Raw genomic sequence first — 21,635 nt, 5'->3', positions numbered from 1 at the left:
CCAACTCTATGGGTGCTACTATGAGCGAACAAAAATCTAATAATCTAATAATCAAAATATCAAAATTTTAATCTCATAAATTTTTAAGTAATTCTTCAAAGTCTAATAATGTTTGAGAATTTATAATATCAATATCTGTTATCATATCTATGTCTGTTCCAAAAGGTATTTCATATTTTGAGATACTTTTCTTTCTTTTTTCCAATTTATCTATTATATCTTGTATATCTTTTATGATTATTGACCTTACAATTCCTTTAGCGAAATTTTCTAATAAGTTTTCTTTAAAACATTTTAATATTTCTTGTGATGCATATAATTGTTCTTGATATCCTATCTTATCAATTTCTTTTTCAAATTTAATTTCTTTTTTATTTTTAACAACCTTTTTTATATTATATGGTCCTCTCTTATATTTGGGCTTTTCCATTTTATAATTATTCATTAATAATTTTTACTTTTTATTTGTTAGATTTTTTAAGGACTAAAAAAGAAACTTTTTATTATATAAAGGGTTGGTTGTTAAATTTTTCCAAGGATATTTTGGGTAGTTTCAAATTTCTAAAAAAGTCAAAGGCCATTTTGGAAAAGGTTATTTACTATTTGGGCCATTTTCATGTATATCCCGTTTTATTTACACTCGGTTCTTAAATTTCAGATTCATTTATTTTTGCATTCTTCTAATTCTTTACAAAATTTCAAAGACCCTTTACCATTAAGCCCCGTTTGACACCTTCTTCCCCCCCCTCCCTCCCCCCCAAATTTTAACCTCGTTTGATTTCCATTCTTTGAATGAAAATGGGAATCAAAAGAGGCCTTAATATTTGGAATAGTGTTTTTCTTTTTTTTTTAATATGTGATTGAAAAAGAAGAAAAAAATTTCGATTTACATGTAATATTATTTTATAAAAGATTGTGTGATTGAAAATAAAAAATATGAAAAAAATGGAGCCAAACAAGGGCTAAAACATTCCCCAAATTTTAACCTCGTTTGATTTCCATTCTTTGAATGAAAATGGGAATCAAAAGAGGCCTTAATATTTGGAATAGTGTTTTTCTTTTTTTTTTAATATGTGATTGAAAAAGAAGAAAAAAATTTCGATTTACATGTAATATTATTTTATAAAAGATTGTGTGATTGAAAATAAAAAATATGAAAAAAATGGAGCCAAACAAGGGCTAAAACATCGAAACTTTATTTGTAAATTCTAGAATATGACTATCAAACGGGTGAACCCTCTCAATTCCATTAGGGTTAAAAAAGAGTATTCATAAGTTGATTATTATTTTTTATTTCTATTTCTTATTGCAAGGTAATAAATCAATTACTTTAATAAAGTCATATATGATTTTACCAAATTTACTTAATTCACTCATATTCTCCTCTTTTTTTCCCTCCTCCAGTAATGCCATCTAAAATCAATTTAGATGGACATTCTTTAATTGTCTTATTAATTAGAATTAATTTGTTTTGTTTATCTTTAAAGGTTAATAATCTAAACTCCGTTTGGTAAATAATAAAATTAGATTTTTAGTAGATTTTAATAAAAGTTGTGAATTTTTTAAAAATATTTAATTAAAACTAATTATTGATTTTAATTTAAATAAAAATGAATCCATATCAAAAAAGTAAATAAGTATTATTCAAAATCAACACTAATTACAAGAAGTCAAGCGAATTGTCTTAACGATGGCGCTACGATAATTCAAATACGAAAAGTACAACGAAAAACCGCCCATAATTTTTGACTTCTTTTTTTTTTTTTTTTTTAAGCCCCAAATTTTTCATGCGTAATCACGAAATTAGACAGGCTTTACCGCGTTGATTGCGCCGCCCCATTTGGTCATTTCATAGGTTAGTCTTCCCGCTCTCTCCTTTTAATTTTGACGATAAGCTCATAAAACCGTGGACCCCACGAAGCACTATCGTTTTTGGTTGACACGTGAGTTGCGGTAGGCTGTCTGCCCACGCACTGTGGAAACGCGTGACGATGGCACAATGCGTAGTGAAAGACAACACATGCTGCACTGTGTGTGGTTCCGAATTGCGTTGTCATCATAGTTTGACGATAATCCCACTTCACGCGCAAATAATTCAGTTAAATACTGTAGTATCATTCATTCGAAAGTTTCTGTAGTAATAATTTTGCTAAATTATTATAATATCATAAAATAAGTCGAATTCATTTTTAGCCCATGTTTGATCCCCAAATTACATTACATTTTATTTTTCTCTATATTATTTTTAATTACACAATCTTTCATAAAATAATATTACATGTAAATTAAAAACTTTTCCTTCCTTTTCAACCACTCATTTTTCTAAAAAATAATATTCCTCCCATTTCCATTTTCAGGTAATGAGGGTCAAACAGGGGCTTAAAGAATAACTAAGGTCCCGTTTGTTTATCATTTTTGTAAAAATGAAAATGACAAATATAGTCGTTACAAACTCCACACAAGATATAAAAATTCAAATTTGATGGCTTGATGTAATGGATAACGGTTATATTTTTCATTTTAATGAGGAAAGAATGGAAAACAAACGGGGGCTGAATGTGTAGACTTGAGCATGTGATCAGATCAGGATGGCAAACGAACAGAGTCGCTCACAGGCTTCGCTCATTATGTTTTTATTTATAGACATTCTTTTTAGTCGAGTCGTGTATCAAGTTAGATATTATTTTCTTAAAAAGTCGGTTCATTTTTTTGCTTTATTTTATTAATTTATTAAGAAAAAAAAGTTGGATCTCGACTTGACCCGACTCAATCCATCAATCAAAAAATTGAGATGAGCATAATTTGTGGATACAAGCTGAGCTCAAATTCAACTTGTCCATAGGAATGAATATGAGCCGAGCTCGTGACTCTTGAGAGTAAAAATTTAGAAGGAAGGTTGACAAAATGCTGACTGGATAGAAACCAATGCATCCACAAAAGTCAATTGTGTAGATAGGATTTGCATTTGAGCCATAATGTGCCGCTCACGTGATCTTTTACAATTATTTAACAGCCGTGATTGGTGTACAGGTAGAGGTTACGTGAACCCCTACCGACACCTCACATTTGGGGGGTGAGTGGGTAATTTTTTGACATTATTTATTCATACGGGGTCCACGCCATTGTGAGACATCTGTATTTCTTTTGTAAAAAATTTTTGTGTACACTAAGCATTAATCATTATTTAAACAGTTGCTTTTACTTTCTTTAATGGACAAGTCTTATGTACGGGTGGATATCTCTGTATACCCAAATTATGTACATCAAGCACAAACTCATATTTTCACTCGAATACCTAAAATGATCATTTTGAAATTTTATATATATTTAAGTGGTTATTAATGAAATTAATCCTATACAATATGCAAATACATACCTATACGTATATACACGTGTATGCATAGATATTTTGACCCATAGTTATGCCTAATTAGTGATTACACCAAACCCACAACTAACCCAATTTGACTACCAAAATATGTGATTAACAATAATGGATAAATGTCAATTGCTAGGAAATTTTGCATCCCCACTCCCAACTGCACAAAATTTTCTCCTAATTACTTAAACAATTAATATTATTATGAGGTTAAAATCCATGCATGAGATGAAACCACACGACGTTAGATATAAGACGCACGCTATAGCTTTGTGCTTGCGATTGCTCTTTGTCCAGCTGATAGATTATTTGCCTTAAACCCGAAGGCATTTACTAGATGGAGAGCATGCAAGAGACGAAAATCGTGTGACGTGCCGATCGATTGATCTGAACATAAGATACATTTTGCAATGTTGTGCTTACAAATTGCTCTCTATCTGATCGATGAGCTAAAATATGAATTGTTTATTTTTAGTCAATCAAGTAATTGCTTTAAAAATTAGACAGAGAGTTTAACTCCCATATGTTTGTTCAACAAACCAAGCGGCCATAATTTTTGTCTTGATGTTAACATCGTATTCTTCACAAGGATAGGACGAATCATTCACTAGTAATGCAATTATGGAAGTGCTTAATCACGGATTTCATATAAACGTCATTTTCAAGCAACGTAATTATTCATAAACGGCCTCCTGTACGTAAAAGGATAATCATAACTTTAACGACACGTTTGATTTGTTAGACTGAATAGTTTACTGTTGTGCTTTGATAAATTCATGAATTCGACTGGAACAATTGTTATGTTAAAAATAATTGACTGTTTGACTTACTCAAGGGTCATCCAACTAGCAACGACATATTGTTTAGGCCCTGTTTAAAAGTGGTTTTAAGAATTGATTTTATAATCGTTAGGAAAAAATGGAGACCATCTATGAGAGAAGAAGTCAAACTTTACGATTGGAATAGTGAAATAACGATCAAAAAATCAATTTTTAACAAACTCTTAAGTAAAATTACAAAACTTGATTTGATTTCAAGTTTTAACCGTAGGTCTAAGAACAAGACTACAACTAAACACGAGATAATAACCCAAATGATCACTGAATTTTACAAAAAGTTTTCAAATGATCACTGAATTTTAAAAATCATTCAAATCATCATTAAACTTTGTAAGGGATTTTCACGAGATCACTGAGCTTTAAAAATCACCTCATTCATCANTTTAAAAATCATTCAAATCATCATTAAACTTTGTAAGGGATTTTCACGAGATCACTGAGCTTTAAAAATCACCTCATTCATCACTAAATTTTGCAAATGGGTCACATTTTGCAAAGTTTAGTGATGAATGAGGTGATTTTTAAAGTTTAGTGATCACATGAAAACCTTTTGCAAAGTTCAGTAACGATTTGGATTATTATCTCGCTAAACACTCTAAACATTGTGAAATATGTTTGGCTAAGCTTAAAAGTTAGAAACTATTAATTTGTAAGTAAATTTTATATTCAAATATGTAATGAGCTACACTTATCTTTAAAGATCACTTATTTCAGAAGCAACCAAAATATGCTTCTTATATTGAAATTTGACCAATAAATAATCTACTAAATTAACACGCTGTTAAGAATTAGGAAACGGGTAATTTTAATAGCTTATGCCACTGGAGAGCAGACACATTTATAGGGTTAAAACCTCATATGCTCATCAAACTTTTTAATAACCATTTTCAAATGTAACAACTTTTATTTCAGCAAAATTAGTAAACAATCACAGATTCTGGTCCGAGACAAGAACTCTGATTATGTTTAATGATAGTACTCTTGAACAATGGATCGAACAATCAACGGTATCCTTACGACGTGCAATCCATCCTCCCATAACAAATTCCCAAACGAGTATGTTCCTTGTACTCTTAGCATGGAGCAGAATGTTACCTTGAACTTTAGTTTCTTCAAATCAGAATTGAATGCCAGAATTGGGGGTTCCACCATCACATCTGTTCCCGGGGGAGCTTGAATTGTAGCAGTATAAATCGACAGATCAGGACCAACATTTGTCACAATTCTTGAAACAGTCGTGCAGTTCTTCAACTGAGGAATGGTGATAGAAGGCAAATTAAAGTTGGCTAGGAAATTGGCAGTTCCTCGACAAGGAGCATTAGTCCGTGTCAGCAAGCTGATGGATGTTGCATTATAGCCCAGTGCACATAAAAAACGAGCATGATCTTTGACATCCAGGTCATATATGAGACCAGGATCAATAGCTTTGTTAGGATTGACATGGCCACCACCATAGTCAAATGGGTCGGCCTGCTTGTGTGGAGCTCCTTCTGCAACAGCTGCCTGACCATATTCATCTGTTAAAGAGGCTGTACACAGAGGACACAAAGGGACAGCCATTGAGTTGCTTGAAAAACTAGTTCTATTTCGCCAAGCATAAAAATGTTGAAGTTACAACTAAGTAACTTTTTGTTTCCAAATATGGATTCCCCCTCCCCCCCGCGTATCTTGGTGGGCGGGGGTTAGCATTCATCACTACCTTGTCTACTGTGTTTCGTAATACGCAAAGAGAAGTTAGAAAAAAATAATTTATTTACTTTTTGGTTAACTTTTTAAGCTTAGGCAAACATGCTCTAAGCCAACTCATAAACAAAGTACCATTTTACCTGTAGTGACCAGGGCAGACTTTATTGCAGCAGGACTCCATGATGGGTGGATGGATTTCAGAAGAGAGACAATGGCAGATATGTGGGGACACGCCATGGAAGTACCGGAGGCAAACTTGAATTTGAATGGATGAAGATGATTCTCAATGGCACCAGATGGCTGGGCTGCTGCAGCTGTCGACCAGGAGGCTAGAATATCAACCCCTGAAGCAGCAATATCGGGCTGCAGAATATAATTATACATATTTATTCAAAGAGCATGTGGTGGAAGTTTACTACAGAAAATCAGCATTGGTATCCCATTACCTTCAGCACGGTAGGAGAGAGGGAACTTGGTCCTCGAGAAGAAAATAGTGCAACATGTGGGGAGACCTGCTGCCCCACAATTGTCCTTGGAAGGTTAAACTTTACAATAGGATTGCTGCAATATAGATTTTGCTTTTCCTTTTAAGTTGTATTTTGTAATGAGAAGTATGGTACTAATAAGCAGATCCAATATGATCAATATACTCATTTCGGCTGTTGCATAATTCTGTCTAAATTCAATAGAAAGAAGTTTGCAGGCAGAAGCTGCGTAAGAACACTATGCAAAATAACGTAACTAGTCTCCAGTTCATTCGACAGTCATCATGTACGCAGAAATATTTAAAAAAAAATAAGCATGGAAAAAATGGTGGCTACCTGGTTGACCCTATGTATGTTAGCAGAGATGTTCCTATTGTAAAGTCGACTTGAGCACAGGGGACATCCAAACACAAACTAACTTCTTTAGTTTGAAACTTTGCGAAGACAAGTCCAATTCCCTGAACATTTTTCACAGTTCTTGCAGCATTGACAGGATACTTTTGAATTCGAGATTCAAAACAAAGAAGAACCTTCCCCCTCGCTAAAGTGGCATTTAGGGAATCAGCAACACAACTTCTGTTAAAGGAATACATGGTTCATACAATATTCTGTGTAGACAAAATTCTAGCGGAAGGTATTTCACCTTGCATCATCTTCATATGCATCAGTAGACATGATGTCTTCTCCATACACAATGGGATAGAACTTGTCAAGATCCTTATCCATATACAATGCTTGACCCTGTGAAAAGTGAAAAAAATCAGCATGTTAACATTAAAAACAAAGGCCTAATGCCATAACAACCATATTGTGACCCAAAATGAGCTCTAATTCTCGCTCGCATGGGTATGGAAAAGTAGATCTTTTTTAATTCTGTTAAAGACTAGGCAGTTATGAAACGAAAAACAACCGCCCGCTTGGATTTATAGATACAGAAGGCATCCCAAATTTAGATTCCGTATTTTTGGGTAAACTCTCTAGTCAAAGGGAACTTTTGGTTGGATAGGCTCCAATAAATGTCTGCCAGCCATGCATACAACTCATTGCAAGTGCAAATGGATACATGGATGTGTAATGTATGCAAGTACCACAAAAGTTTGATTGTTCCCCAAGGTTATTTTAATAGGAAAAGCTCTATCAATGGTGCTTGCTGCAACAGTGATCACCCATGGAGCTGTATTTACAACTGTTTCGGGATAGGGACCATTATTTCCACCAGAGCAGACGACAGAAATTCCATTAGCCATAGCGTGGAAAGAACCGATAGACACTGTATCATCAACATAAGTTGAAAGAGGAGGCAATGAACCTAGAGACATTGAAATCACATCCACTCCATCCAATATTGCATCATCAAATGCAGCAAGAATATCAGCTGAACTGCAGCCACCAGTAGCCCAACAAACTTTATACACAGCTAACCAAGCTGAAGGAACACCTCCTCTGGCCAGTCCTTGTCCTAATCCCAAAACATTTGCATTTCCTACCCAAGCACCGGCCACTGTAGATGATGTGTGTGTCCCATGGCCAGTTGCATCTCTGGGAGACAGAAACTCAGAGCCATCAGATGTGCTCAGCTTTCCGAATTCAGCCTCATATCCTTTGACATACCAGCGAGCGCCAATTATTTTCCTGTCCCATATAAGCTGAATTGGGTTAATTATATTTTACCATACGAATAACTAATAAGCTAACAACTATAAAAACTAATGTCTAAAAACAAGAATTAACTTATTTTAAAAATTTTCAACATGTTTGAGTGCCTCCAAACCACTATTGTCTGGCAATTCGAGTCAGTTTCTTTCATTATTTTCTTATGATATCACCTATACTCTCCTGTAGTGGATTCAGAATGCTATTAAACTGATCTGGAATTTTCAGGATCTTCCTTATTGTGGCTGCCTGGTCAGAACACATGAAAGAACAGCTTACGACCCTAGGATAAAAGATGTCAAATACGACCAGAAGCCCCAATATATAACATAGAATGAATGCCGAAGCAGATATAAAAGGAAATGATGGACAGCCATATCATCTTACCTTCTACATGGACAAGTACCTGTCAGACGTTTGACATTTGGACTAGGTTCTTGGACACATTTGATATTTAACAATGACAAACTTAGTAAGTGCAACGAGGTTGGCTGATTTGTTCTATAAAAATTTTAAAAAATACCTGAATACTTGTTTGAACCTATTGATTATATTTCATTTTACCAATGAAATGAAGAAGATAACAAAATTGTAAATATTTTGTTCAAAACACGTATCTAAACGTTTGACGAACCAAGCATTTGGAGACATACAAAGATCCAACAGCCATACTTAAGTTCTGAAAATTGCAGATGGACAGAGATATAGGAGATAAAGCACCACATTTGACTATTCAACACAAAGTTTAGAAGTAACTGGGCGGAAATCAAACTCTGACGTCATTTTACCTGTTACAGTTTGATCGATTGAATTGCTCACCTTCCTGGCATATCCCCTTCCAATGAGAAGTAACAGCTTTCATTTCATCGTCTTTGAAGCTTTCAGATTCAGGCCATATCCCTGTGCTAAACAAAAAATGGATGAAAGATTAGACCAATTTCTGACTTCCATCAGCTTGGGAGCATTTCCACTCTTACCAGTATCTAGGATGCCAACAATAGACCCAGCACCATATTGACCTCTCAAGAGAATTCCATTGTGCAAGTGGGAAGTGACTTGCAGAAAATCCCAACTTCTTGTTGTGTGCAAATTGAGAATTCGATTAGGAACTACACGAACAACTCCGGGCAATCCTGAATTTCATCAGTGTAAAAAAATTGTACCAACAGTAAAGTGAAGTCACAGCATCTCAGACAAGCTAATGTAGATCATCTATTGAGTAACCTGCAACAATTCTGGCTTGAAACGGAGTTAAGACAGCAGCAAATCCTGAGAATCCATGTGTGTAGCTGTACAAAATTGATTCCATGGCGGTCTTTTTGCTACCGACAAGAATCACACATAATTACTTTTATTGCAATTAGGATTGAGAAAATGCGATCGATTAAGATTAAATTAATTTGAAAGTTCATTCAGCAGCTATTTGCTTGTGTCAAAGCAATTAGTAGAGACCATACAGACACGAAACAAATAGACAGAAGCCAGCATGATTAGGCTCATACCCTCCAAGAATGTGAGAGAGGAGCTCATGGTGGGAATCTTTAACAAGCTCGGGCACATCATGAGGTTTATCTCCCATATAAACAATGTAAACCTGTATATAACCAAACAATTTGTCAATCAATTTCGATTTAAGGATGAATTACTTCGAGTTTCCTCCACTATGCCACCCATAACCGCATAGGAGAATAAAAAGAAATAAATTCAAAGTAAAATGCAACTTTTATAGCATAAATCAAGAAACTGAAGAAAACTCACATTACTGGAAAATGCATCAGTAAATTGGTAAACAGCAAGTAAAATAGTACAATAAGCCCAAGGAAAAGCCATAGTTAATGAAAACTAACTTAAAAGCAAAGAATTTAAATATAGTCCAACGAGTTAATGGTGAGGGTGTATTTAGTGTGGTGATGTCTTAAAGTCTAATTACTCTCAAGTCTACAAAACTAAAATCCATCAATTATAGAGGTTTCAACTATTGATGAACAGATTTTCCACAGATTTGGTACCCTGTAATCTGATGCTTGTATAGCATGAAAGGGAAAGCTCTTTAAAAGTGTCTGAATTGGGGAAAAAAAGGTGTTGGGACATCAAAGAATTGTCCATCAGGTAGGCGGTAGGCCATTTTGGTGAAAACTGCCAAATTCAATTCCCATAATTGGGACAGCAGGTAGTGAAGTCACTTCTTCCATTGGGTGCACGAGTCACTTTCTTTTTTTCCTTGCCATTAGTTCTTCTAAAAAACACCCAACAACACAGTTTCAATTCATGTGAAAATATCTCATCATATAAACTGTAATTTTGCAACACTTATTAGTAATGATTATACCACTAATCAAATGAATTTCTCAAATCAACATAGAATAAAATAAATATTTTCTTCAGATTGATCCACTATTTAACGAGGCAAAGGAAACGATGTCAACGAACATTAAAATTTGAAAAAAATATAAAACTTCAATTTGGCAGTATGGACACTGAAAGGAACATAAAATAAAATGTCAGCTTCGAAATTTATTATCAAAATATGAATTAATCCAAGTGTTATAGAAATAAAAAATTCCTAATTTAGGGTTGATAGTTTTGGGTTATTATGAAAAAAGAAAAAGAAAAAAAATTGTCTTTAAATAATAGTTTTCTTGAAAAAACCTTGAGATGTTCATCCTCCACTTGAGCTGAAATCTAAATAATCATCAACTAACTTCGGATGAATTAATTGGGATTTAACTCTGTAATTACAAATTTCTGGTTCAAGATTGCATGCAGTTTGGAGGCAAGAAAGGGAACCATTTTTTCTCGGTGCTCTTTCTTCTCCCAAATATGGGCCCTTGTTTGAGCCCTTTTTTTTTTTGTGGGAATGCGGGAAAAAATCGTAATTTAGGTGTATTGTTTATATCAATTCACAAATTGGGTACATAGTTTAAAATTTCAAAACTCAAGGTATATATTTAATTAATTAAAAATACTTATTAAATAATGATAATAAAGTTACAGTTATACGTTTAATGATCGTAGATTTATTTACTGATCACATATCATCAAATTAAATGGTTACAGATTATTTCGAAGTCACGAATATAAGTCACAGCTTATGTCATTGGTCACAAATCCAAAAAATTATAGGTTACAAGTCACATAAAACTTTCTTAGGGTCATAGTTTACGGTCACAAGGACCAATTGGTCACAGACATCAAACACTCAATCCACCCTCACCTGGCACCACCCTCGATCCACTACCAAGGTCACAGATCATCAACACACAATTGTCGCTTGCCACCAACCCTCACCGTGTTATCGTCGCTGCCGCCACCAACACCAACACATCATCACCAACAAAAAAATGACGACCACCACCATCGCTTGCACCAAACCACCACAAACACCAACAAACATCCCTACCCCAGCCATCCCACCTACAACCATCGCCACCAACATTACTGTCGCCTCCACTGCTCCACCACCACGCTGTCCCACCAACAACCACCACCACCACCACTACAAGACAACCACCATGTAAACACAATTACCACCACCATACAAAAACCCATTCAAACCCACCACACAACCGTCAGGTCCACCTCCACAAAATCGCCACCACACAAACACCATCACCACTGCCACAAAATAACACCATCCAAAACTACCACAACGCTACTTCTACTTCGCCTGTTCATTACAGTAGCACCTCAACAGAGTTGGCGTCTGACGGAGGGGGTGGATCTGCTAGACTGCTTTGCCTCTTCATTACAGCACCTCGTCGGAGTGGGTGGATTTGCTTTGCCTCACCGCCGCAACTCACTAGATGGCACATCTTTGTTTCTGGGCAGAGATCACCATCTTCGCCCCTTGCAGCGACGTCCATACTGTAGCTATGACGTCGTGAACACTGTCGATGAGTAATCTCCATGGCGATTTTTTACAGAGAGGGGAGAGATTGTAGAGTGAGAAAGGAAGAGACGTGATTCAATTCGGAAAATTATTAGGGTTTTTAATTGATTGGGTGGATTACCAATATATACACCTGATTTTTGCACAAATAAACTTTAACCTTGAACTTTGAATTTGAAAGTTTAAGTACCTGGATTTATGTAATTTTCCCTTTTTCAACAGCGATTTTACATCATTTTAACAACAAATTTTTTAATAAAATAATATGACAAGAAAATCTAAAAGTTTTTCTTATTTTTTAACCACATTCTCCATCATAACGCTATTTCAAAATGCATTTTTCTAAAAAAAAATGGGGCTCAAACAACCTCGAAATTTTTTCTTTTATTTCCCTTTCTTTTCCTTTTTTTTCTTTGTTTTTCCAATAAATCGATGGACCTCACCCACTCTTTTTCTAGATGAATTTCATTTGCAGTCACTAAACTTTCAGAAAAATGTTAATTGAGTCACTAAATCTTAATTTATCTCAACCAAGTCACTACATTTCAATTTAATTTCAAATTTTATCACCATATCACATTGTGTCACCTTCAAATTAATATATATGCTTATATTTATAATTTAACATTTTTATAATGTCATGTAATATAAAGTTGCATACCCCTAGTTGTTACAAGGAAGAAATTTTGCGGTACAACTGACAATCAATCAACTTTTTCATGGATCTCAACACTTGGCTTTCCAAGTCTCGGGACTTTAATAAAAACAAACAATGATTTCTCTTTAGTCTTATTCTATTTTCCTTTTTTCCTTTTTTTGTGTAAAAGGTTTGAAATTCTTTTCATTTAAGTAGGCAATGCACACCATGACATTGAAAGGAAGGTATGTTTTGTTATCACCTCATGTATCTCTGTTTCCTATAAAATTGCTATAATCAAAGTGCAAAGAGCTCATATGGATTCACTGTCATTTTGGCAGAACCATGAAAGATATTGTGTTCAGCGTTTGTCCTCTTGAAAGTCTATATAGTCTTCATATTCAGCAAAAAGCCGCTCCACGGTGGTAAAGTCTCATCTTCTGTGTTGGCCGAAGTGACAATAGTCACATTGAATCCTCGAATATGTTTGAAGCTCTCAAAATGATCTTCCAATTTTGGGGAGCTACAACAATAGAAACGTTGATGTCATCTTGGATAGTTCACATAACTTCTTAGAAAAACTATTTAATAATAACCATCAATGCTTCAGTTAATTGGAAACAAAAAGAATTTACATTTTTTTATAGACAAATCATCAACTCATTCTTGGTGAGTTTTTAAGCTCCACTAGAAAAGGATGATGGGGTTGAAATTCCCCAATCATAATATATATGGAACTCACAAGAAAACATGAGAGTAAGGCTTGACCTTCAAAAAAGTAGCAAACGTGAAGAAAACAATAAATGATGAGGTATTACCTCTCAGAAAAAAACTAAATAAGCAAATGTAGAATATAGCCCTCTAACAGTAGGATGTTATGTCTGTCAATTTGTATAAGAATGCATAATTGTTGAGAAAGGTCAAAGGCATACTCCTAGAAGTGGCGTTATCTTATTACAATTATTATTTAAGAGATCTCATACTTTGATAACATTGCATAATTACATCAATTTCAATATTGCCAAATACATTATTCTTAATATATGCAATTCAACTATCATTTAACTATTGATCTCCGATTCGATTGCGCAGACGATTTTTGACATAGTTCATCACAGAAAATGCTCTTTCAATTGTAGCAGTAGCCACGGGAAGAACTAATGCTAATGTCACAAGTTTGTAAACTAATGAGTACACTTCATGTTTATTTTTCGCAACCAACTTTTATGCAAGATCAATAAGGCTTTGTAATCCTCCAAACTCTTCACAAGTTTGCATATCAAGAATATATGTATTTAGTTTATCAACAAGTTTCGAGATATCTTCTGCGTCAAAATCTACTGGATAATACTCATATAGTCGAATCACGTTGTGCTTGTCAAAAGCAACAAATGAATTATTTGGATACAAATGCGCAACACCAAGGAGTAAGTCATTATTAACCTCACAAAAATGATTATTCAGCTCTTAAAGTTGCATATCGATGATAGCATAAAACATTTTCACGCGAAAATGATGCAAATTTGTTACCGTGTCACGCCATGAAATACCTAAAGTTATGAACATATCATTCATATTGGGAATATTGATCTTGTGAACTTCAGAGAATGAACAAACATTAAAAAAAAAAAAAAGAATATCATCCATCGTGGTTTGGAGCTGTGCTTTACATAATTGCACTAATCTCGTAGCATTGACAATATCTTGATCCTTTTTTGTAATGCTTTCAACAATTCATTTGAAATTTCTAAGATCTTTTTCATGAGCTATAGATTAAATGCAAATTCAAATTTTAACATCAACTCCAATAAAATACATGCTTCATCTCTTGTTCTGAAACTTGTAGCATCAATAGCAATCATCTCGACAACATCAATTGTGGTTGAAAAAATGACAATCAAATTATTTAAACAACTGTAGTGAGAGCCTCAACATGTATCACCAGAACGCTTAAGAGTAGTTACTTGATTGAGATCCCGTCTGATTGATATTTCACTAATACTGAGTGATTCAAGAATTTTCAATCTTTCTTTCTCTTGAATAAGGTCTTCCCGTTAGCCGATCCTCTTACAACATTCATAAATTTGTGTACCAAAGTAAATAAAGTTTTAATCTTCAAATGTTTCTATACCACAACTACAAGAGCTAGTTGAAGTTGATGAGCAAAGCAATGAATGTAGCAAGTACTTGGGTTTTCTTTCAAAATAAGTTATTTGAGACAATTATTAATGCAAGATAAAGAATAGGGTTGCAAGAAAAGAGGTAAAAATCAGAGAGAATGTGGGAAGAAATTGAAGAAGAAGCTAAAATTCAAGGGAAAGGGAGAAAGGAGGGGTAGGAGACGCCAAAACCAATCTCAATTCATCATCATCATCAACTGTCCCAACTAAATAACAAATCAAATATAAATAGCTAAACAAAAATCCTAAAGACAAAAGGTTTGGGCCAAACCTATTATACAAGCCCAATAATAGAACATAAATAATAGTCCAAATGGAAACATAAAATAATAAATGGATGTCCGCATCAACTCTTCCAGGGTGGAGAAAACTAGACTTGTCGAGTTGGTAAATCACAAAATATTGTTGTCAGTCTGATACCCAAAATGCTTCAGGTCTTGCCTCAGGGAACAATCTTTTCGACGAACCAAATATCGAGATTTCATGATTGATAGTAATGAAAATTACAGCTTATTCCTAAGAATATGATCTGACCAAGATGAACTGAGCAAAGGAAGATCTTGCTGGCTTCTATAAAGTTCCAACGAAATTGGATCACGTTGTTAAGTCTATTTTTGGGGATCCATGTACCATCAAAATCAAGTCAATTCACCTAACGAACAAGCAAGCCCTGAATCCCTCTATCATTGGTCAACACAATCTGATCATCTAAAATAACATCAATCTTATCTTCGTGTGCTTTGATAGGTGGTATTGGAGTAGACATAGCAAAAGATTCAATGTAGGAATTCCTGTGTGGAGGTATAAAATGATCATCAGAGGGGTTAAAATAGTTTTTGTAAGTAATGAAGTCCTCAACAGTTAAAATAGAATGGTGACCAAATTGTGATAAAAGATCAATGACACATGTATTTGAATCAACATACTTTAAAGTTTTATAAGGACCAGCACTACAGGCTTGCAATATAATATAATCCCCAATATTAAATTCAAATTTTCGTTTATACAAAGCAGCTTGAAGTTTATATAACGCATTATTTGTTTCAAGTTGTTTATTAATCTGAATATGCAAGTCATGAAGATGATGTACAAATATCTCAGCTGACATAGACACACTAGCATATGGAGACATTGGAATAAGGCCTAAAGACTTCTTGGACTTATAACCATGAATAACTTTGATGGAACTCATACCTATAAACCGATTCACGAAATTGTTATATGCAATTGGAATTGTTGGGAGAATCAAATTCCAATTCGCAATGTTTTCCTTGAAAATAGCATGATTACACAAATCATCATGATCACTGGGTTGGATAAGGGTACGACATACAACATTTAATTGAGAGGTATCGAGAACAAGGGGTACGGCCTCTAGATTCATAGGAAAAGTCCAAATAGTACATAAGGAAGTGTCCTCAATATCATTCATCTCATCAAATTCTTCAAGTTTAGGTTCATAAACTTGATCTTCTAACTGATCATCCATTACATCATTTCGTTCCTCAATGATTATTGTTCAACTAGGACATTTAGGAGAAATGTGACCAAAGTCCTTACAGTTGAAGTACTGCAAGTGAGAATAAATCATTGGAGTTTCAAAATCTTAACCCTCATTTTCTAACAGAGGAAGAGCATTAGATGGAGAGGTCCTGGAATGGACTTAACAAGAGGAGGTGGTATCGATGAAACGAAAGGGTAAACGTCACTACACCTTCGATACAAAAAAGAAGGTCTTGGGATATCATGACCTTCACACTTATTTTTCCAAATGGGAAGAACATTAGACAGGGAAGGCTCTATGATAAACTTATGACGAGGTGGCACTGATGAGATGGGTGAGCAATGGTGACCACGATTTTCATATGGAGTACTAATAAGTAACTTGTAGTTTTGAGCTAACGAGTAAGCGTGATCAAGAGAAGTGATACCCTGAAGGAAGAGCTTGCGCCTTAGATCTTCTCATAGGCCTTGTCTAAACCTACTCAAAATCAAGGCCTCATCCTCAACGACATAACATTTCATTCGAAATTCCTTAAATTGAGCAATGTAATTAGTTACTAGCCAATTCCCTTGTGTAAGGGTGCTACATTGGATAAAAAATTCAAGATCCAAGCAACCATCGAAAGTAGGAGTATCTAACTTAATGTCTCTAAAGAAATGCTCATTGTGAAGAGGAAAAAAAATGAGTACATGACAACCATAGCCTTGTTCTCATTCACAAACTGATCCATATCCCTATGATCGTGTTGAAAATATTTTTTATCACCTTGTCGACGATGATATTGTCTATTGTGGGACACTTCAGAATTATTAACATCAATCGAATGGAGGATTTACTTAAAATTGTTCAACTAGTAGGTAGATCTCTGGTCTTTTCACGAGTAGCAGCCATCTCGATTTGGACAACCGCTAATTGAGTTTATAATTGTTGCTGGCTAGTGGCAAGTTGAGCTAATTGTCTAGTGAGTGCATCAAATTGGGATGGGTCCGTGATCAATGTACTGGAAATAGAGGCGACAAGACAACCACTACACAACTACATGCAATGTAATACCAGCTAAATGACGTGCAATGGTGAGATCATTGAACAATAAGTGCAAGCAATGAAAAATAACAGCACGATCATTTTTTTTCTAAAAAAATCTTGATTAGGTAAATTCAAATGTGGCATGTTAATACTGTTGATCTATGTAAATTAACAAAGTATAGATCAAATACTAGTCAAAACCTAATCACGTAAAATAAGTGGGGTAAAATGGGGCTTTGAAGAAACTAAGGGATTCAGTCACGTGACTTTAGGTATATTATTAGAATAATAGCAACACAAAAATTTAATCGATGCAAATTTAAAATGAAACAATATTATAAGCCAATGATAAATAGAAAACAGTAACTCCCCTATTGTTTGTTGAAGCAATTATCTCAAAGATCACTTTCGTAGCTGTGTTAAATATCACTTTCGTTGAAGTAGCTACGTCAAATATCACCTCACGAGACTTCAAAGTCAAACAATGCTCCAAACACAATTTTCAATTTGGTATTGCTACGTTGGCAAGACAACAACTGAGTCGTCTGAGTGGCTCTTGATCAACAAAGTAAAATCATCTGCGAATAATATATGAAGATTCTCTTCTTTTTTTTTTTTTAACTAATATACTAAATCCAAAACATTATAACTTCAAACAGAAACCCAAATGAGTACTGTTGTGGTTGTCTAATTAGGGTGGGCCTATTAGGTAATGGGCTAAATGTATCATGCATTTGTTGAAGTCTATGTCAAAATGGGCTGGAAGGGTAATCGTCAATTATTGGAAGGCTGGGGTGATTGAAGGTGAAATTCTTGGGTTCCAATCCAGAGTTTCAATCTACAAACAAATCATCAACCCAACTTGGCTGTCGACATGGACTCTGGCTACTGGTAAGAAAGAGCTACAGACTGGTTATGGGTCGACTGGAGTTTCAAAATTTGTTAGCGTCACAGTGGCTCGAAATTGAAGAATGCGATGGGTTGATTTGCAATTTGAAAATTGTAGAAAAATAGGAGGAACGAGTTGTGTATGGGTGACGTACAGTGGGAGGCTACGAAAGCAGATGAAACAAGTAGAGGAGAGTGTGATGGCAACTGCAACAAAGATTGAGAGGCCAAAGAGAGATTTAGACAGAGATGAGTTTGGGTTGTTGGCNGTAGAGGAGAGTGTGATGGCAACTGCAACAAAGATTGAGAGGCCAAAGAGAGATTTAGACAGAGATGAGTTTGGGTTGTTGGCAACTGATGTAGTTGACAATTGGGATTGACGATGTGATGGCGATGACAAGACTGACGATGTGGTTGTCAAAAAACGAGTGTTTTTGTCGGGTGAAAAGCAACAGAGGCAAGTAGTCAGATTAGGGCTGGTGGGTCGATGAAGATGGTGGTGGTTTTTGGATGGAAAACGTTTGGAAGCAGGTAGACGTCCTACAGTAACGCAGCATTGGAAATAGGAAACTAGAAGATTTGGGCCAATTTGAGTATTTTATATAATGGGCTAGGAGTATTGGTCTTGTAACAGGCTGAATAAATTGGATTTGGGTTGGACATCTTTGATGGAATAGGCTAATGGGGTTTGGGGCTACTGGGTAATAGGGGTTGGTTTAAGTGGTGTATAGTGGGCTGATTTAGGTTGTGTATAGTGGACTGATTTAGGGTTTGGAAACAGCAGTTGAAAGGAGACAAATCTCTGCAAGTAACCTAGAAAATTTTTTTGAAACTGATGAAAAATACGGAACTAAAATTTTTGGATGTGAACGGTACAATGAAGAGTATTTTTTCCAACTAAGAAAGAAAATTGAAAAGAAAACGACTGCAATTACAACATATTTTGGATTGTAGGAGAGAAAGTATCTAAGTTTCGACTTTGATGCCCAATTTGATGCAGGATAAAGAAAAAGGCAGCAAGAAAAGGGGTAGAAACCAGAGAAGAAACAGAAATTCAGGGGAAAAGGGGAAAGAAAAGGTAGGAGACGCCAAGACCAATCTCAATTTATCATCATCATCATCAACTATCAAATCAAGTATAAATAGCAAAACAAAAACTCTAAAGATAAAGGGCTTAGGCTAAACCCATTATACAAGCCCAATAATAATAAATAATATTCCAAATGAAAACATAAAATAATAAAGGGATGTCCGCATCAATTATACTCTCCTCATATATTGCTAGCTCCATCATATCCCTGACCTTTCAAATTAGATATACTTAAACTAGCTTGGAAATAATTAATCAATTCCAGTCTTAAATGAGACAGTTGTGATACTCGAAACACATATAACACCAGTAAAATGTTACAATACACGCCCTTTTTTTCACATAATGAATGACAACTGAACATTTGTTCTTTCATTGAAATGTTTCGAGATTCATCAACTATAATAAAAAACAAGCTATCACCAATATCTTTGACAATCACATTTAGAGTTTCAGAAGCAATAGCACTCACAATATTTTTTTGAACTCATGGTGATGTTAATTTGAGATTGTCAGGTACATTCGCCAAAGCAACAGCCTTAATTTCAGCATTATGATCAAATAAAACCTATACAATAGTTCAAGAAAGTTTCCTTAATTGTTTGAATCTTCATATTCACCACATCCATGAAAGGCCAACCCTCCTACACAATCAATTGATGCATTCAAATAAATTCGATACTCTGTTCGAGCTTGATGTGATTGCTTAAAGAGACAGGATTGAATGCTTTGTTCTTCATTCTTGAATGATTCATACTTGACTCGAGCCTGATTGTGAGCACTAGTTGATGCCCCAACATGTTTTCTAATAATGTCATTCTTTTTCCAATTGGAGAACTCGCTATCAACATATAAACCACTGCTTGAACTGAAAAGATAGCAATAGAAGCAAAATACAACATCTTTTGATATATTATATTCCAGCCAACTAGGATGGTCATTATACTATGAAACACAAAATCGTCTATCTTTGTTACACATTCTTGTGGGTGGAAATTCATGATTGCGAGGTTGACAAGGACCCCTTTGCACATATGCTCTTCTTATCACATCTCAAATATTAGCATCATAATTCTGTATTGGAACTCTCAATCTTGGATCCGAAGGTAGCTGTGCAACATCAAATTCAAGCCTTTCATCCCTAACATCATCGGTATTAGTTTCAATATGAATATCTCCAATATCAATTCATCCTTTTCATTCCTAACATCCTCATCATTCTATTTATTTCCAGCATCAGTTTTATCCCTTTTATTTTGAACATTCCTTTCATTAATATTTTGTTCTTCACAAGACAATATAGATTTACGTTTAAAATATTTTTCCATAACTGATACAAACAATAAAATAATGAAATAAAACAAATAAAATACCAATAGAGTAAAGGAAATTATCGAAGCAATAACAATTACAATTTACAAAGGCAAATAGTGGAGGTTCAACTCGCATACGACATACTTTTAAAATAGACAAATCGGTGCAGGTCGCACCGTGGCAGTTTGGTAGAAACAGTGGATTTTGATGAAAAAGTGAAGGAAATCCAAATTTTGATTGTTGAATGATGGAATTGGTACCAATTGGGTATAGTGCAAGTTTGAATTAGGCTTTCTTGTGACAGTGGATTGGTGGGTTTGGCTCTTTTCCTTGAGGAAAATTCATAAATAAGAGATTAATTATCACATATTTCAAAATTAAGAACAAAGGTTTCAAAATTCAAAAATCAGATATTTATTAAAATTTATTTATAATTTAATTAATTAATTATATATTTTACTAATTATATATATTAAGGTCACAAATCTATACAATTTAGTCGCAAATTCACAAATTTAGTTTGTCACATATTATTTTCGATCACAAATCATAATTTTCATATGTCACAAATTATTTGATGTTCACGATTCAAAAATTTTATAGGTCAAAATTTGCTCATCGATAACAAGTAAAAAATTTATACGCCATAATTTCTTGATCGATCACAAATCATGAACATTATAAGTCACAACTTATTAAATAGTCACAAGTTATTAAAGTATCGATTACAAATTAACAATTTTTAGGTTACACGTTATTTCTTGGTAACAAATCATTTTTTTTGTTGGTCATGTATTGTTTATTAGTCACAGATTAACCATTTTAATGGTCACAGTCAACCAAATAGTTTGTGACCACCATCAACGCTTGTGACCACCATCTCTACCATACCACACCACCACGACCAACCAAAAAATTTCCAAACCAACCACCACCAACATCGTCATCGCAACCAATCCACAAAATAACCAATTTATTGTTCACGGCTTCGTCAAGAACACTTTTCCCACCCTACAACCACCACCACCACCACCACCACCACCACAACCTCACCTCACCTCACCT

General features: G+C 34.6%; 1 protein-coding gene across 3 annotated transcripts; it reads right to left on the bottom strand.

Annotated features, from left to right (window-relative positions):
* Positions 1 to 5,006: 5,006 nt before the first annotated feature.
* Positions 5,007 to 10,886, bottom strand: LOC111374920 (subtilisin-like protease SBT3.6). Of its 3 annotated transcripts, none has more exons than XM_022997682.1 (11): positions 10,692 to 10,886; positions 9,545 to 9,636; positions 9,267 to 9,364; positions 9,020 to 9,175; positions 8,831 to 8,942; positions 7,478 to 8,021; positions 7,033 to 7,130; positions 6,726 to 6,965; positions 6,351 to 6,465; positions 6,045 to 6,267; positions 5,007 to 5,747 (listed from the first exon to the last, which is right to left on the bottom strand). In XM_022997682.1, the coding sequence occupies exons 2-11, from the start codon at positions 9,619 to 9,621 to the stop codon at positions 5,185 to 5,187; spliced, it is 2,226 nt and encodes a 741-aa protein (XP_022853450.1). In that variant the 5' UTR covers positions 9,622 to 9,636; positions 10,692 to 10,886; the 3' UTR covers positions 5,007 to 5,184. The 3 variants fall into 3 exon arrangements, with proteins under 3 accessions (XP_022853450.1, XP_022853449.1, XP_022853451.1); XM_022997681.1 differs by lacking the exon at positions 10,692 to 10,886 and adding an exon at positions 9,801 to 10,365; XM_022997683.1 differs by lacking the exon at positions 10,692 to 10,886 and having other exon boundaries at positions 8,831 to 8,947.
* Positions 10,887 to 21,635: the final 10,749 nt, after the last annotated feature.

This window comes from Olea europaea, unplaced genomic scaffold (genome assembly GCF_002742605.1).
Source record: "Olea europaea var. sylvestris unplaced genomic scaffold, O_europaea_v1 scaffold1314, whole genome shotgun sequence".
In the NCBI taxonomy this organism is placed as follows: domain Eukaryota; kingdom Viridiplantae; phylum Streptophyta; class Magnoliopsida; order Lamiales; family Oleaceae; genus Olea; species Olea europaea.
The sequence above is the reverse complement of the archived record's forward strand: the minus strand, read 5'-3'. Positions and strand labels throughout refer to the sequence as shown.

Coding starts and splice junctions, on each gene's coding strand:
- LOC111374920 (XM_022997681.1), bottom strand. CDS start 9,872: ATGGCTTTTCCTTGGGCTTATTGTACTATTTTACTTGCTGTTTACCAA. Junction 9,365..9,544: donor CTCTCTCACATTCTTGGAGG/GTATGAGCCTAA, acceptor TCTTGTCGGTAG/CAAAAAGACCGCCATGGAAT. Junction 8,943..9,019: donor TGTTGGCATCCTAGATACTG/GTAAGAGTGGAA, acceptor TGTTTAGCACAG/GGATATGGCCTGAATCTGAA.